We start from the raw sequence: 19,424 nt of genomic DNA, 5'->3' as shown, positions 1-19,424 counted from the left end.
CCCACTGTCCATCATCATCATCATCATCATTGTATGAAGACTGCCATGAGCTCGCAAACACTCCTCTGATTGGATAGATTATTCCTCGATGTTGTTAACAATTTAAGGATAATAGCTAATTCATTGGTAAATACATTTTATTCTAAATAAATGCAGATAATGGTAGGAGTAAAAGTTCTCCAAGTGGCAAGGGCCCATTTTTTGTGCAGCAGGTGATATTGCATTACCTGCATTTTTTCTTGTATTTAACTGCCCATCCGTTTGTTTCCTGATTTAAAAGGCTTGTATATATTCTACCTCATCATGAAAAGATAAGGAAGAAAACCCCTGCATCTTACTCTTGAATGATTTTTAGATACTTTTCGTTCCAGAGTTTAAATTATGAAAACAGGGGGTTCCTGTACGGCAAGGGTGTGGAGGCCACTGTCACTGTCCCCCGATACGAACTGGGTGAGCTTCACTGATGCCCTGTGCCCACGCATCCCAGCCTTCATCCCCAAGAGACTGTCTGTGTCAAGTTGAAGAATGCTCTCTCTCTAAATGACCTGAAAGGACAGGCAGAAGGGCATCATTTTTGCTTTGTTTGATTGGTTGATCTTTTTATTTCTCCTGCTGTGGGGTTCATCAGCTTCCATCTTCCTTACTTCTAGGAGGCCACTCTCTCAATCTCGGTACCTGAAGTTCACAGCAAGGCATACAAATCAGTGTGAGCTGCTCACTTAGGAGCCGCTGACTGAAGTGGACCATCGATCAAGGATCATTCAGTTAACGAATTTGTGGTTGTCTACTCCAGTTATATGTGAAAAGACCTCTCTGGTCATTCCTCGAGTCTATCCAGTTCAGAACAGTAGCAGATAGGAAATTTGTTCATTCCAGATCTAATTCAAGCCATTGTTTTGCCTATGTATATTTCAACATTGCTGGTTTTTATTCAGTCATTGGTATTAATGTAAGCGAATCTGAATTGCAAGTCAGTTTCTTAAAATTAATTTATTTGATAAAGACATAGTGAGAGAGAGAACACAAGCATGGGGGAGGTGGGAAAGGGAATAGCAGGCTTCCCACCAAGCAGGGAGCCCATTGTGGAGCTCGATCCCAGGACCCCGGGATCATGACCTGAGCTAAAGGCAGATGCCCAATGACTGAGCCACCCAGGCGCCCACACAAGTCAGTTTTAAAAGAGAAGGAAACACAATGAAATACCACTACGAACTATTAGAATGGCCAAAAACAAAACAAAACAAAAAAAAAACCTAGAAAACCTAAATGCTGACAAAGATGTAAAGCAACAAGAACTTTCATTAATTTCTGGTAGGAATACAAAATGGTGCAACTACTGTGGAAGACTGGCAGTTTTTTTACTAAACTAAACATACTCTAACTATACAATTCAGCAGTTGTGCTCCTTGATATTGACAAAAAGGATCTGAAAACTTAGGTCTGTACAAAAACACGCAAATGATTATGTATAGCAGCTTTATTCATGATCGCCAAAACTTGGAAGCAACCACGCTGTCCTTTAGTGGATTAATGGATATATAAAGTGCACTACATCCACACCAAGGAATATCATTCAATGCTAAAAAGAAATGAGCCATCGGGCCACGAAAAGACATGAGGAAATCTTAAATACGTAGTACTCGGTTAAAGCAGCCACTCTGTAGGGGTAGATACTACGTGATTCCTACTCTGTGATATTCTGGTACAGGCAAACCATGGGAGAAAAACATCATCAGTGGATTCCAGGGGTTAGGGGAAGAAAGGGATGACTAGGAGGGCACAGAGCATTTCAGGGCAGCGGAATTATTCTGTTTGATACTATCATGCTGGATACGTGCCATTATATGTTTTTTCAAGACCCAAAGATTGCACAACTTGTAGAGTGAAGTCCTGGAGACTGTGGACTTGGGATGACTATGACGTGTCATCATCTGTAACCAATGTACCACTCAGTACATGGGATAATGCAGGAGGCTGTGTATGGGTGGGAAAAGTGGAATATGGAAACTCTCTGTACTTTTTGCACAGTTTTGCTGTGAATGTGAAACTGCTCTAAAAATAATGTCTATTTTAAAGTAGTAAAAATAACAGGGAGAAGGAAACTAACATGACAACCAACCACACTATTCTTCCATTCGTCTGATAAATATTTACTAACTTACTACCATCTGCAGATGTTCTTCTTGTGCGTGCATTTTATTTGATTTTACATATATTAGATCTGATATTATATGACATTGGATTAGCATTGTTTTAATAAATATTAGATGTCGACTTTTGAAGCACTTTGCATGAAGTTGATGAGGAGAGAAAGGGGGAACTCGCCTGGAATGATAGCGTGTGGACTAGACCACAAGCCCTACCAGCTGGGTGTGGAGTGCCCAATGGGGAGCATAAATGGAAAAGAGATCACTGGCCAGTTAGTGGGAGTAAAGGTGTCATTTCAAAGAAAAGAGTTTCCCCTGATCATTTTTCAAAGAGAAGTTGTACCACATTAATGTTTAACATAGGTTTCTTTGGAGTCTTTTAAGAGTTTAGGGTTCGTTATAAGGAGAGACAAGAAGAACTGGGAGCAGGGAGAAGTTAATGGGAGGCATGGTCCAAGAGAAAAGCAAAGCAGTGGGGAGGCACAGAGGACAGCGCCCGGACCCACCCACAGCAACCCACAGCGCCTGGAAGTCCTGCCATGGATAGAGACCCTGCAAGGGACCTGAGAGCCCACCTGTGGCCTTTCTCCCTGATCCTTTTAGGATGGTGGGGGCAGCAGGAGGTGGCAGGACCAGCGGCCTGACCATCACATTTCATGTCTATGAACTCAGTTCTCGTTCAGGTTTGGCTTTAGGATTCCTAAATTCTTAGGTAAAATTCAACCCAAGAAAACTGTAGTTATATATATATGAAAAAATATATATATGGTCTGGTGATGCCCCGCAAAATAAGCTTATCATCTTAGTTGTGTTTCTCTAAATAGATTAAAATAAAACTCAAGATTTCATTGTAATTTTAGTGAGGAGGAGGAAGCAGGCTCCCTGCCAAGCAGAAAGCCCGATGTGGGGCTTGATCCCAGGACCCTGAGACCATGACCCGAGCTGAAGGCAGAGGCTTAACCCACTGAGCCACCCAGGTGCCCCAAACCCAAACAGTTTTTAGTAAAGCATACACATGTAAATACACACGCAGAGAGAAAACAACACTCATAGTTTAAACTTCTGTACAAGTAGAACATCCTTTTGGAAGTATTACCCTAGTGGGGGTGTGGTTACAACCTAGATACATGTATGGGACACATGTATAATGACCACAGACTCTTGAGTGGATGCCAAGCAAACACTGGTAAAACTCTACATTGGGGAAAAGTTGTTCTCTGCTTCTTTCTCACTTTTTTTTAAGGGACCCAGTAACACCCATAGCCACTTTCCCAGCGTGCACTCACCATCACAGGCTGTGCTGACACCTCACAAAGCTCCTCCACGGCCCTGTCCTCCTGTCCTGCTGTCTGTCCTTCCCTCTTCCATCCCTGGTCCTTCCCACGGGCCGTGAGATACGTGAAACGCCATATTCATGTTCTCCAAGTCAGGGACTCAGCCCAGGAATTCTGTGAGAGCTTCAGCTTTCTCTCTTTCATTTTGGGGGTGGATGAAAGTCCTACAAGCAGAATCTGAATTCTCAGATGGCCCCCGTCACGTGGATGATGCAGGCCCCCATTTTATCTGGAGACTGGCGTGGGAAGTGCTGCAGTAGCCACCTGGAGACGGTCCTAGCCATTCGCAAAAGGGGGTGGTGCTCCTGAAAAGAGAGAGATCACTTGATTTTGAAAAGCCAAGTTCCAACAAATCTTAGAAACCTGACTGTCACTGGTAAAAGAGTCTCCCTCTCCATTCACTCAAAGAATTTTTGTTCAACATCTGCTATGGGATTGGCACTGCTCTTGGGATTGGGATAGAGATCTGGGCGTGAACAAAAACAGATTTGCCCTCCAGGAGCACACATTCCAGCCAACAGTCAATGACAATGAACATAATAAAGAAGTTAGGTCAGGGATATGATAGATATGGGATATGATGAATTCTCTAACAGATTACGGTCACACAAGAATGTCGGCCTGGGATGAGGGTCTGGCTCAGGATTCAGTTTTAAATAGTGTGGTTGGAGTAACTTCACAGAGAAAGTCACATTTTCACACCTTTAAAAGGGTGGGGATGTAGCCATGTGTCCAGCACATCTGTGGGATGAGTGAGTTTTCTGTGATAAGAAAACTAAGTAGGGAAAGTGCCAAATTATAACCATTTGCAATAAACCATAATTTTTTTTTTTTAACAAACCATAATTTTTCAATCCCTGGGGGACAAGTTAAAAAAATGAAGATGCTATTACTGAATGAATCACGTTATTTTTTTTTTCCATATAAATAAATGTTCAAATACAGCTATGCTAATGAAAGCTCCATGAAATGGCCAATATGGTAACTAGCCCATTGGTTTTCCATTTTAATTTAAAAATTGGTCTAAACATTAAAGGACAGCAAAAAGAAGACTTATCTAAAGACATACTGCAAGATGGTGTTTTTTTTTTCTTTGCTTACTTTGAAAAATCAAAACTGTTATGGGTAAAAGGAACATCAAAATTTAATGTGATTTTTTGGTATTAAGCAGATACCTGAGTTAAGCATAACATGCGTTGGTCTTAGTGGTTTGTCATTGTGACTGTCTTTCCTTCCTGGGCTTCTTAGATGAAAATCCTTGTGTTGGTTTTTCCAGTTTCTCTTCAGCTTCTGGTTTCTTTAAAATGTTGGGAGAATGTTCTGATTAAGCATAGTTTTAACATGCTGTACTTCAGTCCCACAGCCCTTTAAGACAGTGGTTAAATTTAATAAGTCCCAGGAGCGAGAAGCTTCTCTTGCTCCTCCGTCTGCCTCATGCCATGAATATGGGCCATATTTAATAGAGAGAAATGTCCAAGACCTCCCTTTTGAGTGAAAATCACCTTTTCAAAATCTGTGACTTGAAAGGAGGTATGTTTGAAATGTGATCAGTAGGCTATGAAAGCATGTGAAGGCAATCAAATCTAAGGAGAACACTGGTTGGTTTTCCTTTTTCCTTTGTGTGCTCTAAGTCAGTTCAGTGACATTAATTGTAGCCACGGCTCCATACGAAAAACCTGTTTGGGTCTAAATGGTGCAAGCTTCCTCTCTAAGGCCAAAGTTGTTTCCTGTGCTCTTGCAGATAAGGAGACAAGGAGGCATCCAGCTCCTGGTGGACCTGCTGGACCATCGGATGACAGAAGTCCACCGTAGTGCCTGCGGAGCCTTGAGAAACTTGGTGTATGGGAAGGCCAACGATGATAACAAAATTGCCCTCAAAAACTGCGGTGGCATCCCAGCGCTGGTGAGGTTACTCCGCAAGACCACCGACCTGGAGATCCGGGAGCTGGTCACAGGTTAGAGTCCTTATTAACAGCACACCTGCCTCCCAAGATCAAGTCTCCATGATCCAACATGGTAACAAACATGCTGACCGAGGATGGTGGTTGCAGGGCTTCCCAGGGGGGCTGCTACCATGGGCAGTCCCAATACACATGAGCTGAACGAGAGAATAAAAGGCTATCTGATTTAATACCTATGGATCGACCAAGTGGGATTGTTAGAATGCAGCCAACATAACCCTTCTAAAATTCTATGACCTGGTTTCAGTTTTGTCACTTGATTTAGAAGTAGCCCAGCACCGTACAACACCCACAGGTGATCATGAAAATGGCATTAAATAAGAATTGATAAAAGGATAAGATATGTGAGGTGTTATTAGTAAGGTGTATTTTCTGGTTTATAATGTGATTAAGAATGTGATCTCATCATACTTAACAGCTAATTTCTTGAAAAACATATTTATGCCTACTAGAAGTCCCTAGGTTATAGGATTACATATTACATACATATTACATGTTACATACACATTACATATGGAATTTCTCTCACATACATATATATTTATGTATTATATATGTACATACATATTATGTTCATATACTATGTTTGCATATATGTTTATAGTCTATATTTACATATTTACATAGAGGGAATTTTTCCAATGTGAACAGGACAGCAAGCCTTTCTGGGAACACAGAACTCTTGAGTGTTGTAAAGTAGAGATCACTGGCACCTCAGGACGCCATGAGGATCTGATGAATGAGAACAGGGAAGCATTCAGCTGTACCTTTCCTGGCATCTGTATGAACATTGGAAAAATGTGTAAACATTAGCTTTCCCTCTTGTCTCTAACCTTCTAAATGTGCACTTTTACTTGCTAGAGTGCTAGCAACGTGAGCAGCCTCAGTAAGGGCTAGAGTACTCTTCTCGATTATCCACATTGTCGTTTTAGGTGACCTTTGGTTTTCCGTTCATTGATGTTCCCCTTTCAGTGTTTGGCACATGGGTTGCAAGACTGATTCTCAAAAAAGGATCACTTCATTTGTCAGGTTGCCACTGGTCTTCTGTCTTGACTCCATAACTTTCTTGAAGCTATGCTTATGAGCTACACGGGATCTTGTTATTTTTTAAGAAAACACATTACTCAAGCTGAGAGTCATAAATACTTGTTCAGGCTGAGATGAAATCTCCCAGGTGCAGTCTGTTTTCTTAAATTTACACTCTTTATGATTATTGTCACATCTCTTTCCCACTTTTAGCGAAATTAGAACTAGACCCCAATTACTTTCCTTTTGCTTTCTTTTTTACATTTCTCTAAGTGGAGAATTGTCTTTGTAGAAAAAAAAATTTTTTAGCTGTTAAGGTTACAGTGTTACTAAAGTGATGTTTCACACCAAACTAATATGGATCTGTTAAGGCAAAACTATGGTTATGTACATATTATGATTATAGGATAGTTCGGGGGGTGATGTAAATAATTGACAGTATATGCTACCATTAGGGTTAGGAGACCCCTTCCCTACTTTCCAATTGAGAGAAAGGCCTCCATGTGTGTGATGGAAAACATCCACCGTGGTGTTTCTGTGCGTGAAGGCCTTGTCAGTGGGTGCCTGAGGCCCACAGAACTAGAGGAACACCGTCTCCCAAGCACATTTGGCTATGCGGATGATGGAGTACTTGCCATACAGACAGAGTACACATGCTCTTTCTCCTGCTCCTCTGGGGAAGAACGAAGGTTCCTACCCATTGTCGCGTGGTGACCCACTGCTTTTGCGTCAGCATGTGCCAGTGGCCAAGACTCATTCCACGTCCCCTCCTGACTTCTGTCATGACTCCGTCCAAGCCACTGGGCTGACTGGTTCCAGGGAGGCAGTCCCTGCTACTTGAGTAGATGTTTTATGCCATTCCAGAGGCACGGTCTCATTGTGCATGGCTGCACTCCGGGCATGAAGTTTAAGTTTTTCAAAGACACAAGTTGTTAAAACATTTCAGTGGGTTGAAGCTCATGGTTTCTGGAGTTGCCATGGTGGGCACTATTGAAACATGGTAAGCACCTTAGCCGACCTTCCACTCTAGAAAAGGACATGAGAACCCATCACATGCTAGTCCGTAGCAATAAAGCCTTCGTAACTCCCGTGCTGGCAGAAATCCGAGGGTGCCTGGAAACTGGTTCTGCTAACTTCTGTGTAGACGTGGCATGAATGATGCAGATCAAGCCAAGGCTGACTGCTCGCTGCCTGAGCAAAAGCAAAATGAGGCAAATGAATTCACCTCAAAGAGTCTTAGAGGGTCATGTTCACCTTCAGCACCAGCCCAGCCCTCCTCTGCCCGAGTGAGCTATGAAAGCCTTGATTCTGTTGGCTCCGGTGGAGCTTTGGGAATCCAGCATTTTAGTACAGCTAACTGATGTAACCTCGAGGACATCAAATCCTCCATTTGTCTTATCTGTCATTCTCTTTCCACTCCTCCTCTGAGACTCTGGTCTCCCCCCAAGTCTGATAAATGCTTTGCTACGCTAAGCTCACATTGTCCATTCATCTTTAATTTTTAATGTGCTTTGGACTTTCTGCGGGTGTCCGGTGTGTGCTCATCCGTGGACATCTGCACGGGCAGCGCTGACGTCCAGCGGACCCACACGATGCTTCCGCCAGAGCCCAGTGGGATGCTCGGTGGCGCTGTTGGAAATTGCCGCACCCATGCCTTGCTGGCGGCTAAATGTGAAAAGGGCTGTTGCTGACACACGTGTCTACATTTTAGGAACTTAATTAGATGAGCACCGACGCTCATGATGGCTCTGGAGGATGGAGCCCTAAGAGTAAAAAGCCTCTCTTCACTGCGGTTGTCTTTGTCACAGGGACACTTCTCAAAGCCTTTTCGGAATTAGGTTAGATATGCATGCATGCATTAATAAAGCATTGATTTAAGTGAAACAACTATACCCTTTACTTCCGTTGTAATTCTGCAGCAGTCCTAACAGAGAGTCCAGCAAGGACTAAGGACTCAGTACGTGACAGAACCCCTCAGTACAAGGGAGCTTACGCTCCTACCTTCTCCACCCTGAATACCAGCAAATGCATGAAAATCAATGTGTGTTAAAAATCTATATATATAGGGGTGCCTGGGTGGCTCAGTGGGTTAAAGCCTCTGCTTTCTGCTCAGGTCATGATCCCAGGGTCCTGGGATCGAGCCCCATATCAGGCTCTCTGCTCAGCAGGGAGCCTGCTTCCCCCTCTCTCTCTGCCTGCCTCTCTGCCTACTTGTGATCTCTCTCTGTCAAATAAATAAATAAAAATCTTTTTTTTTTTGAATCTGTATATATATATAGGGGAAGGGAGGGTGAAGTACCCTTTGAATTCCTCTTTTAGATATTTACAAACCACGATGTCTTATAAACAGATATCAAAAAGAACAATGTTAGTGATTTTTAAAAAATAATAAAGCATGTTTCTAAATGAGATTTTAGATTAGACCTAGGCTATATAACCAGACAGATGTAGAACCAAATTATAAACAATAAAAGACTAAAAGAAAGAAATGTTCCTGCAGAGCTTTAAATTATTTACTGAGTATGCCTTGGCAAACTGTTTGAACTATAATAAAATGTAGAAATTTAGCTCTTTACATGCATTTACATTCAACACATAAGCACGCACACTTAAAAAAATCTGCCTGTTTGCACACAGTATCTATTCACAGCAAAATGTATTTCACTTCTGCCTGGTAGGCCTTGCAATAAATAATTTTCTTCCTGTGCAATAATTACTATGAGATGATGATCAGAATTTTATTTAAATCCAGTTGAAACTATTATATGCTAGCCATTACTCAAAACATCCTAAGCAAATAAACTTTGGTTACAAATGCTGCATGTCCTTTGGGCTTGACTAATACAATTTTTCTCTCTCTAAATATGGAAATAATCAACCTAAATTTTGAAGTGCCCAACTAAAGATTTCAGAATGCCTTACAAATCATAATAAACCACTTTTTATTAAACCATAAAACTTAATAAGTAACTTTTATTTCTGTTGAAAGCAAGGGTCCTTAAGAGTTCTGATTCTCCAAGAGCAGAGTATATTCTTGCATTTTGTACATCAAATGTCCTTTTAATTAAAGAGACAGGCCTCAGTTTAACTATTTTACTTACTAGCATTAGGTCAGTTAATTTAATTTCCAAGTCTAAGTTGAATTACATGCCCCCCAAATTCATATATTGAAGCCTTAATCCATAGCCCCTCAAAATGTGACTCAGATGTAATAAGTGAAGTTAGGATACTAGAGTAGGGTGGGCTCTTAATCTGATATAGCTGGTGTCCTTACAAAAAGAAGAAATTTTTGACACAGCTACACACAAGGAGAAAGACATGTGAGCATGAAGGCAGAGATGGGGTAATGTTTCCTTGAGGCAAAGAAGGCCACGGCTTGCCTGAAAACACCAGAAGCCAGGAAAGAGGCAAGGAGCAAATTCTCCTCACAGTCTTGCAAGGAACAAATCCTGGTGTCATCTTGATCTTTGACTTCTAGCGTCCAGAACTGTGACAGTAAGTTTCTGTTGTTTTGGACACTCAATCGGTGGTACTTTGTTATGGCAACCCTAAGAAACTAATATATACCCAGATCCAAAGGTCCTTCATCTTTTTCCAGATGTGTGCAGACACACTTGTTGCTCAAGGAGATAAAGCAGTACAGATAAGTGTAGATCCATGAGGGCTTAATAGTTGGTCTAGAAATCAGTTGGCCTGCTTTCTTAATGCATCTTTTTAAAAGTATTTACTTGTGAAGAATTGGAAGTGGGAAAGATGATAATTAAATGCATTTTCATATTTTCAATCAAAGTAATGGCTGTATATGGTCAAAGATGAAATCGGGGCCCCTGGGTGGCTCCGTTGGTTAAGGGCCTGCCTTCAACTCAGGTCATGATCCCTGGGTCCTGAGATTGAGCCCTGCATCAGGCTCTCTGCTCAGCAGGGAGCCTGTTCTCTCTCTGCTCCTCCCCCTGCTTATGCTCTCTCTCTCCCTCTCTGTCAAATAAATAGATAAAAAAAAAAAAAAGATGAAATTGTATAAAGATGCTTATAAGAAAACAATAGTCCCCTGCTTCATTTGTCCTCTAGTATTAGACACTCCCAGTCCCTCAGAAGCTTTCAGCCTCAGCTTTTGCTTTGTTTTTGAGTTTTCTCATAGTTACTCCATGTCTTTAAATACTATGCTTATTTCACTCTATGTAAATCAGTTATCATGGGCTTTTCTTACTGACTTTCCACTGTGATGGAGAAGAATTTTTCACATATTCACCACTCATGCCTTCTACTTTCCAAAATGGTGGGATCATTATCTTTAGCAAATGCATCAGTACATCAAAGTTCAGCTTTCTATCCTTTGCATCTAATAAAGACATTATCTCATCACCCATTTTATAAGATAAGAATATTAGTGTTCTACATCTTCACCCTTCTTCACAACCTCTGTCATCATACTTGTCTTCTACATTGTCAAGTTTGAATATATTTGCAATCTATTCTATAATCATACTTGGTCTTCCAAGGTTTTCTGTAGCTCAATTTGAAATTTGAAAGCTCAACTTTCAAAAGTTGAAAGCCAGAGAGTAGCTTTTGCTTTACCCAGCCATCACATTTATTTCCCAGTGGGTCTAAAGTGGTGATTCTTGTCAAAGGAGTCATTTCTAGGATCATATCTTACAGATCCTTCATCGTTTACAATGCCTACCAACTCAACTTTGTCTGTGATTTTGGTCATCAGTTCCCTGGTTTTCCAAAAATCTCAGGAGCAGAATCCTCTATTTTGGGAGTAGAATTCAATGATTGTAACTGTTGCATTGCTTTCCAGAGTTGGGGCATCTGTCTCCTAGATTCCAGGCCCTCCTCTCTCGGTTTATTCTGAAATATGTAAATTTCACATATTAAGTAATTGACTGAAGTGCTTAGGAGATGAAATTCTGAGTATGTCAGTATTAAATCCTCATACATGATTGATATTTATTAGATATGACTGGATAGAAATTTTTCTGAGGACTATTTTCTATAACTTAATTTTATCCCTGATATATAAAAGTATATGATGAGGTATCTAGGTTTGTGCTTTTTAAAAATTTCCTGGAATTGGATATTTCCATTTTAAAGAGTCATAACCTTCACTGCCAGAATACTATCATTTTTTTTAATTGATTCATTTTCTCTATCCTCTCTTTTTAGAATTGTTGATAGGCAGATTTTGAACCTCTTGGACTTCGACTCTCATATCTTCATATATGATTTGGAGCCCTTTGTCTTTTTACCATGAGAGAGTTCTCCAGTATCCAAAATTTCTCTCAACCTATCAATGAGGGTTTTGTTTTGTTTTGTTTTGTTTGCAGGGATCTAGGGAGATATTACTGTTATTAATATTAATAGATCATTATTTTAATTCTAATAGCTCTCTTTTGTGTTATTTTTTATAACCTCTATTCTTATTTTATGAATGTACACTATTCTTGCATTTCTCTAAGGATATTATTAAGAACCAAGGTTTGTTTTCCATTTATCATAAATCATCTCACCTTTCTCGGGTATCATTTCTTTCTGTTTGTTTTTATGGGAGTCTTTCTCATTGATTTGGCATGCTTTAAATGTGGAAAGACCCTCAGTTCTGTTCTTTTTTTTTTTTAAATGAAAAAAAGTTTTTACTTCAGTGAAGGTTTATACATAGTATAACTTCAAGCAGTTGAACACATTGCTATTCCTATATGCTTCTACATATAAGTTTACAAAACCATATATTTTAAGGAACAATACTACTTGAGTGATGGTATATACTCAATGAACTTTTCAGATTATAGAAACAGCCCAAGTGCCCACCAACTGATGAACAGAGAAAGATGTGGTGTGTGTGTGTGTGTGTGTATATGTATGTATACATACATACATACATACACACACACACATAGAAAGATGTGGTGTGTATGTGTGTGTGTATGTATGTATGTATATATATTTATGTATGTATATATATACATACATACACACACACACACACATAGAAAGATGTGGTGTGTATGTGTGTGTGTGTATGTATGTATGTATGTATGTAGGTAAGCATTTTGTCAAGGGAGCATCTCCTCTATACATACATACATACACACACACACATACACACCACATCTTTCTCCATTCATATATATACACACAGAAAGAGTAGAGAGTTGAGCTCTGTGCACATCAATGAAACTTATTAACTGTGAGCTTGGCTTCAGATGAGCAGGTAGGTATGAGCTATTGTAATGGGGAGCCCTTCAAGTATCTTCATGAGGAGGAGGGCTTTTCTCTTAGGCTCAGATATCCACAATATCATTTCTGTTCTCCCTAGTGGGGACAGTCTCTTTGGAGAATAGTCTTCTGGGCTGTTTATATGTCTGGCCTATAGGGAGGGGTCAATCATTTTCTGGTTGCCAGGTGTTCTTTCCACCTGGGTAGGAATGGATAGTGAGAGGGCAGGGCATTCTCCATGCACAGGCAGGAGTGGAGAATGAGAGGGTGGCAACTGCTTCCTTTCAATCAATCACCCTTTGATAGTCCCCCTTCTCATTTCTACATCCCCTATGCCTGTCTTCTCCAAGGAAGAATCTCCTTTAGGTTCCATTAAGACAGTCAGCCACCTCCTTGGATCACTGGGATGGAGGCCCCTCTGTGTTTATCCTGGGCTGTGCCGCCTTCTACTACCACTTCACCAGCCAGCTCACCTCCATCTGTTTTACATATTATGGAAATACAGTATCTCATCTGCTGGATTGCTCCTTCCATTCATTCTCTTCTTTGTTCCATAATGTTCCTATTAATAATCTCTTCCCTGCATGAATTCTGAACAGTTTCGCAGATACCACAAAGTGTAAATAATATTAAGCATGGCCTCTCTTACTGACTAGAAGCCAAGTTGGAGGCATTCCTTTAGGTCTGTTAGCCAAGTGAGTTCACTGTTTCGAAAGAAGTCTAGGGTGTAACGTTAACTAAACACCCTTCATGGAAAGAGACCCTGGAAGAGAGGGGAAGCATTTTTCCCTACTGGCATCTTGTAGTCTGTTTCCTGTTAATCCCTTTTGCTGTGATCACCTACAAGCATGGCTCATCTCTCCAAAGCAGGAGGTAAGCATTTTGTCAAGGGAGCATCTCCTCTACCTTCCTGAGCTTTTTGGAGATCACCTGGGACTCCTAGTGGGTTTTTCATATATTATATTAAGAGGTGCTGAAATGGGTCAGGATAGCACACCATTTAAATCAAATTCAGGGCCACTGTGTTCCCAAAGTATAAAATTAAATCCCAGATTTATTTTATATCCCAAATAATGTCCAGCCATGTCGACCATCATAGCATATCAGAGGTTCTGCCATAAGATTAGACAGCATCCCAGAGATAAAACTGAATAGAGACATTTCAATAATGAAATGTCAACAATGTAGAGATGCCTCAAGTGTTAATACAAACCCCACCTAATATTGAATTCCCAAAGAGAAATTAAAAATCAAAGTTTCAACCCACTTTATGTTGAAGTCCAAAAACTTCAAAGGAATTAAAGCCTACAAATCAATATGTCTTGCCCTTGTGTGTTAAAGTTCAAAGTCCACACTTCTTAAGTTAACTCAAGTATGAAAATCATCCTCCTCAGCTTTTCTCTTCTGCACAGCCTCTGTCAGAAGTTTCTCTGTCCTTCTTCCCTCTTTAGGTAGCCTAGGACTACCTTATGCAGGAATTGTTGAAGTACTTTCCAGGCCTTAACAGAAACTTTACTTCAGTGTCAACTGCTACCCATCTAACCCAGGTGTGAACCCTGGTCCATGCCCATCACCGTAGAAAAGAAGCCATTTTAAGCCAGACACAGATGTGTACGTATTATCCCAGACACAGATGTGTACCCCAAGGCCATGACAGCCACTCACTGAAGTCTGCTGTGGTCATGTATTTCTGCTACAACATATTTTTTTAAAATCTAGCCACGTAAAACAGTGCAAGTTCATCACCTTCTAGTTCTGGAGGTTAGAAGTCCAACATAAGTCTCACTGGGCTAAAATTAGGATGTCAACACAGCTGTTTTCCTTTCTGGAGACTATAGGGTATGGTCCTTGCCTCTTCCAGCTCATAGAGCTGCCCACATTCCTTGACTGGAGACCCACTTCCACTGTCTTCAAAGGTGGCAGCATTACATCTCTATTTCCATAGGTACATTTCCCTCTGACTTAACACCAGGAGTCGTTCTCTGCTTTTAAGGACCTCTGTGGGCCCATCTGGATAACCCGGGAGAATCTTTAGGATGATCCTGCCATCTTAAATTAATCACGTCTTCAGTCAAAGGTCACATACTCACAGGTTCTGGAGATTAAGACAGGGACATTTTTAGAGGACCATTATTCTGCCAACCACTGTATTTGAGGGAAGATGAGGAATTAGAGATGTTTTGGGATTTAATCAGTTAGGAGGGGTCAGTCCAGTGGTGCCTGGCTTCTAGAATCCACCATTGGTGAACTTAAAATGAATGAGGAGATAAAATCCCAGCAAAAGGTTACTTTTGTTACTATGTATTTACCAGTTGAAAGGAAGATGAGTCTACCCATGGAATTGGAAACATTGCTGCCATCTTGCAACATTTAGTTCCTGGCAGCAATCCCATGACTAGGCATCTCAATGGGGCTTTGACTAGAAAAGCATGAGTAGTATAGGTGGTTGGGTAAAGGGACTTATTATCAAGCTGAGACCTGGCACCATGTAGGAGCTGATAAAGTAGTCCAAGGAAGCCTTCACCTTCCTTGAGTGGGAAGTTGACATAGGCCAGGAGGCAGAGATCAGGAAGACAAGCTGGACAGGAAGCAGGAGAGAGCAAGGACCAGCAGGCACGCGTGAGGATAGACAGGTACTTTCTTCTGCCTCTCATTGGCTGCATATTGGCTGCATGAGAGAAACACAGAAGCTCGCTCCTTTGGCCACAGAGTTCCACATGCTCCTGGCCCAGGACGTTGGGGAAGCTGTTTAAGAAGTGGGGGGAGCTGACCGCTCTCTGGCTGCCATTGTCCCACCCGGAGAAGGTGAGGCGGCCGACCGACCCATGACTGTTCCCCAGCCTGTGGTAGGGCCTGGTGCCCTGGACCTACAGCTGTTAGAGTCCAGCACCTGCTTCTTCCCTAGCACTTGCCACATGGCCTGCAGATTTCTCCTGTGAACATCCTTATCCCAGAAACCAGGAAGAGAATTCAGGAAAGTGTAGCTCCACCTCAGCTAGGGTGACACAATACAGACCCCCACACCGGCTCTTACTGAGGTGACTTCTTTCCGTCAACAAACTTGCAGAGTCACCCTCAATAGACTGGGGCATCTAGGAGCCCATCTGCTCTGTGCCACTCCAGTCTCCCTGCTTGTCCACGTTCCAGGCCCCAGAATCAGCGTCAGCCCTTTCTGCCGCTCCCACTGGAGGTACTTCTGTGCTCAATTTCCCTCTGTCGCTCTGCTACAAGTTTCGGGGAAGCTCAATTGAGCTTCCGCCTGCTGGCCCTGCTTCTGCATTTGGACTCTGTTGTTTTGTCTTTTGGGGTTTTTTTTGTTGTTGTTGTTTTGGGGGGTATTTTTGGTGGGGTTTTGTGTTGTTTGTTTGTTTGTTTGTTTTGGGTTTTGTTTTTTGTTTTTTGGTTTGTTTTGTCTTCAGGAGAGCAGTGTTTAATGGCACTGAGTCCTGCCTTCCTTTACTTTTCCTTTGCTTCCAACCCTGAACACATTGCTCTGGCAACAACACGCCTTTCCAACTTCCTCTAGATTCCAGAGTAGGAGTTGTCAGACTTTTCCTGTGAAAGGCCGGATGATAACTATTTTAGCTTGCAGGCTATAGGGTCTCTGCTACAACTACTTGATTCTACCTATATTGCGTGAAAACAGCTATAGACCGTACATACAAAACGGGTCATGGCTAGGTCTCAATAAAACTCTGTATGAAAGCAAAAGCTAGCTCTTAGGTCATAGTTTATAGAACCCTCTCCTGTGCCCGATTCCACACCAAGTTCTGAACAAAAATGAAGAGGAAAGCCACATTATCAACTTATTACTCTTGGAAGTCAGGTTGGAGGCCAGGCTCTAGGCCTGTTGGCCAAGTGGGTCGGTCAATCCTGAGGCCCAGGATTAGGTAGAGGTGTCCGCCGTCCCACAGGCAGGATTAGGTAGAGGTGTCCGCCGTCCCACAGGCAGGATTAGGTAGAGGTGTCCGCCGTCCCACAGGCAGCAGCTGGGCCAAGGAGGGCTTTCTCTTCCTCTACCTGCCCTGCTGGACACCTTCCCAAGAAGACCGTGGGAACCAGAGTTTCCTCTGGCCACTCATTCCAAAGAGAAGGAAGGACAGACAGAACTGAGCCAAAGCCACACTCTGCAAGTTCCTCCTCCTTGCAGGGGAAGAATGAGTGATGATGCTCCACGAATAGTGCTCCACCCACAGTCTGGAAACAGCCCACAAATAGTGCTCCACCCACAGTCTGGAAACAGCAGGCCTGGGGAAGGAGCATTCAGCAGCGCCCCACTGAAGGGAAGAAGAGACGGTTTTCTGCAGTTGGTCTGCCTCTTGACCCCAACTCACTTCCTAACCAGCTCCCTATCACACATTCTTTGCAGAGATGTCTGCTCTTGTCTCCTCTAAATGGTCATTTTAACCATTAGAAGGTTTTCTCTCTATAGCAGGTAGCCCAGTTAGATCCAAAAGCAAATGGGAAGACTTAAAACCCTACGCAGAGTACCACTTCTATTCCTCATTTCTTCCCCAGCCAGGCCAAGTGTAATCAAATTAGAAAATTCACACCACTGACTTCCCGCTCACACCATTCTTCATTCCAGAGTTTAAAACCACTCTGTAGGCTTTAAGTCTAATTCATTCATCAAACAAATGTATGTTGAGCATCTACTGTGTGGCAGTGAGGTTAGGTGCTTGGGCTACAGATGATTGGTGAATACCCAGGTAATCTGTAGCCATAGACCATAGCCCTACCATAGGGTATGGCACTCTTCTTAAGGGCCAGGATGCTGGTGCCTGTGTTCCAGGGAGCCAGGTGGAGGAAGGGAGAAAGAACGGGCATGTTTGAGAGGGTCCTGCATTTCATGGAAAGAGGTGGACTGTATCAAAACTTTGAGTGTAATTTTAATATCTATTAACAGAACCCTTGTGGAATGGTAGGGCTTATGTTATGAGGGACAACAGAGACAATAAACCTATAATTTCAGGGAGTGGCAAGTACAAGGATGAAAAATGAAACAGGTTATGGGAATGAGAAAGTGGGGCACCTGGGTGGCTCAGTCAGTTGAGTGTCTGCCTCTCGATTTCAGCTTCGGTCAGGGTCTCAGAGCCCTGGGATCGAGCCCAGTGTAGGATACCAGCAGATGTTTACAGAGCTGATATGTTACATTATTTCCTCTTTTGATCTTCTCATTGCTCCCCAGGGTGCCTAATCTGAAAATCAAGATATTCTCTGCATTCCTGTATTTCAAGAAGGGATAAGCAAATAACCCTGAATACTCACTCATTGTGCTAGGTGCCCTGGATCCATCCGCCCAGGTGACCCCTGAGGTGGGATTTAACTTGCTTTTGGTCTCTGTGTCACAGCTGAAATGCAGTACCTTCCCTAGTCCTCTGTTCCCAAAACCCGTTCGCTTTATACCAATGATTTCCCAGCTCCCCCAGTCAAATAAAGATTTCTGGACCCCAAATCTCTAAGATAATAGCCCGGGAATCCATATATTTTACAAGCCCCTTTGGCAGTTTTCATGATCTTGCCTGTCGGAGGAACATCGCTTTCTGCTCTCTCCAAGCCAACAATTAACCCCCTCGAGCAGCAGAGTGGGGGGGGGGCGGGTAGGGAAGTGCAGGTATGTTTGGAGAGATGTCACCTTCACTTGTTGCTGACGGTAGCCAGATTATCCCAAGAAAACATCTGACTTGTGTGTCAGTTCTGCAGAGTAGAATGAATCCCAGGTTACTGCTTATTTCTGTGTGCTTGCTTGCTCATGGGAGAGAGAGAAGTGACTTCTAACAGAATAACAGTAGTGGCCTGTGACAGTCCCCTGCCTTGCCGCCCACTAAGCATCGGTTACTGATGATGCTGTGGACTGGGGCGGGGCTTGCAACTCTCCTCTCTCCTACTCTGCAAAAGCCACAGGGGTTTCACTAGAACCTCCACGCAGTCATCGCCACACGCTGTCTGGCACGCTGCCCAGGTAAATGCTGGATGTTCCCAGGCCCCCTGAGTCTGCCTTCATCGCCCAGCTCTGCGATCACGTGTGCCGATGGTGTGAAACGTACCTGGGCTTCCCTACAATTATGTTTCAGAGCCTGCCCAAACGTTGTAGAGGTTCAAAGGCAAGTATTGCCAGGGGCGTTTTGTTTTGTTCTGTTTATTTGCCCGGATGGAAATGTACAGCGAATTTGACTTGTTAGGTCTGACAATGCAGAACTGATTTGTGGCTCTACTTTGCGACTCACGAGTTACAAGTTAATTAGAAACACTTTTCCCTAATTATATTTGAGAGTTTGCTCTATTTGCTCTACAATTATCACAAAAATTACATTAACTAGTGTTAATGAACACAACATGGAAATCCCCACTGGATCCTGGAGGAAAGGGGAGAATTAAAGAATGCGTGCATCCCCTGCCCAACACCTGGCTGCCTTTTCAACAGATGTTTTTATTTGTTATTCCCAGTGAAGTGTTCAACATAACTTGCTGGTTGTCCCTTAGAGGATGAAACTCAGCCTGCCGGGGGAGAAGGTGCCGTCTTGCTCTGCGTGTGCTAACCTATGTTCCCTTAGGGGCTCCGTCTCCCAGTGGGCTGCCCATCGTGACCCAGGGCGGTTTTGCCTTCCCAGAAAGCTGGGCGCCATCCTGGCGGTACCCTCCCAAGGGAGGGCTCAGAAGAAGAATCTCTATGAAATGATTTCCGAGCTCAGGGACTTGCACCATAGAAACCAACACCAGAGAAAGAAGGAAGTTGTCCT

At 42.6% G+C, this 19,424-nt stretch overlaps 1 protein-coding gene across 5 annotated transcripts in view; it reads left to right on the top strand.

Moving 5' to 3' along the window:
- Positions 1-19,424, top strand: part of CTNND2 (catenin delta 2) — a 902,904-nt gene that overhangs the window by 688,668 nt on the left and 194,812 nt on the right. For all 5 annotated transcript variants that reach the window (XM_059416913.1, XM_059416910.1, XM_059416915.1 and 2 more), the window contains one exon: positions 5,223-5,436. In XM_059416913.1, coding sequence (XP_059272896.1) covers positions 5,223-5,436 — 214 coding nt within the window. The remainder of the gene's footprint in view (positions 1-5,222; positions 5,437-19,424) is intronic.

Source organism: Mustela nigripes, chromosome 12 (genome assembly GCF_022355385.1).
Source record: "Mustela nigripes isolate SB6536 chromosome 12, MUSNIG.SB6536, whole genome shotgun sequence".
Classification (NCBI taxonomy): Eukaryota; Metazoa; Chordata; class Mammalia; order Carnivora; family Mustelidae; genus Mustela; species Mustela nigripes.
This window is presented reverse-complemented; position numbering and strand designations above follow the sequence as displayed.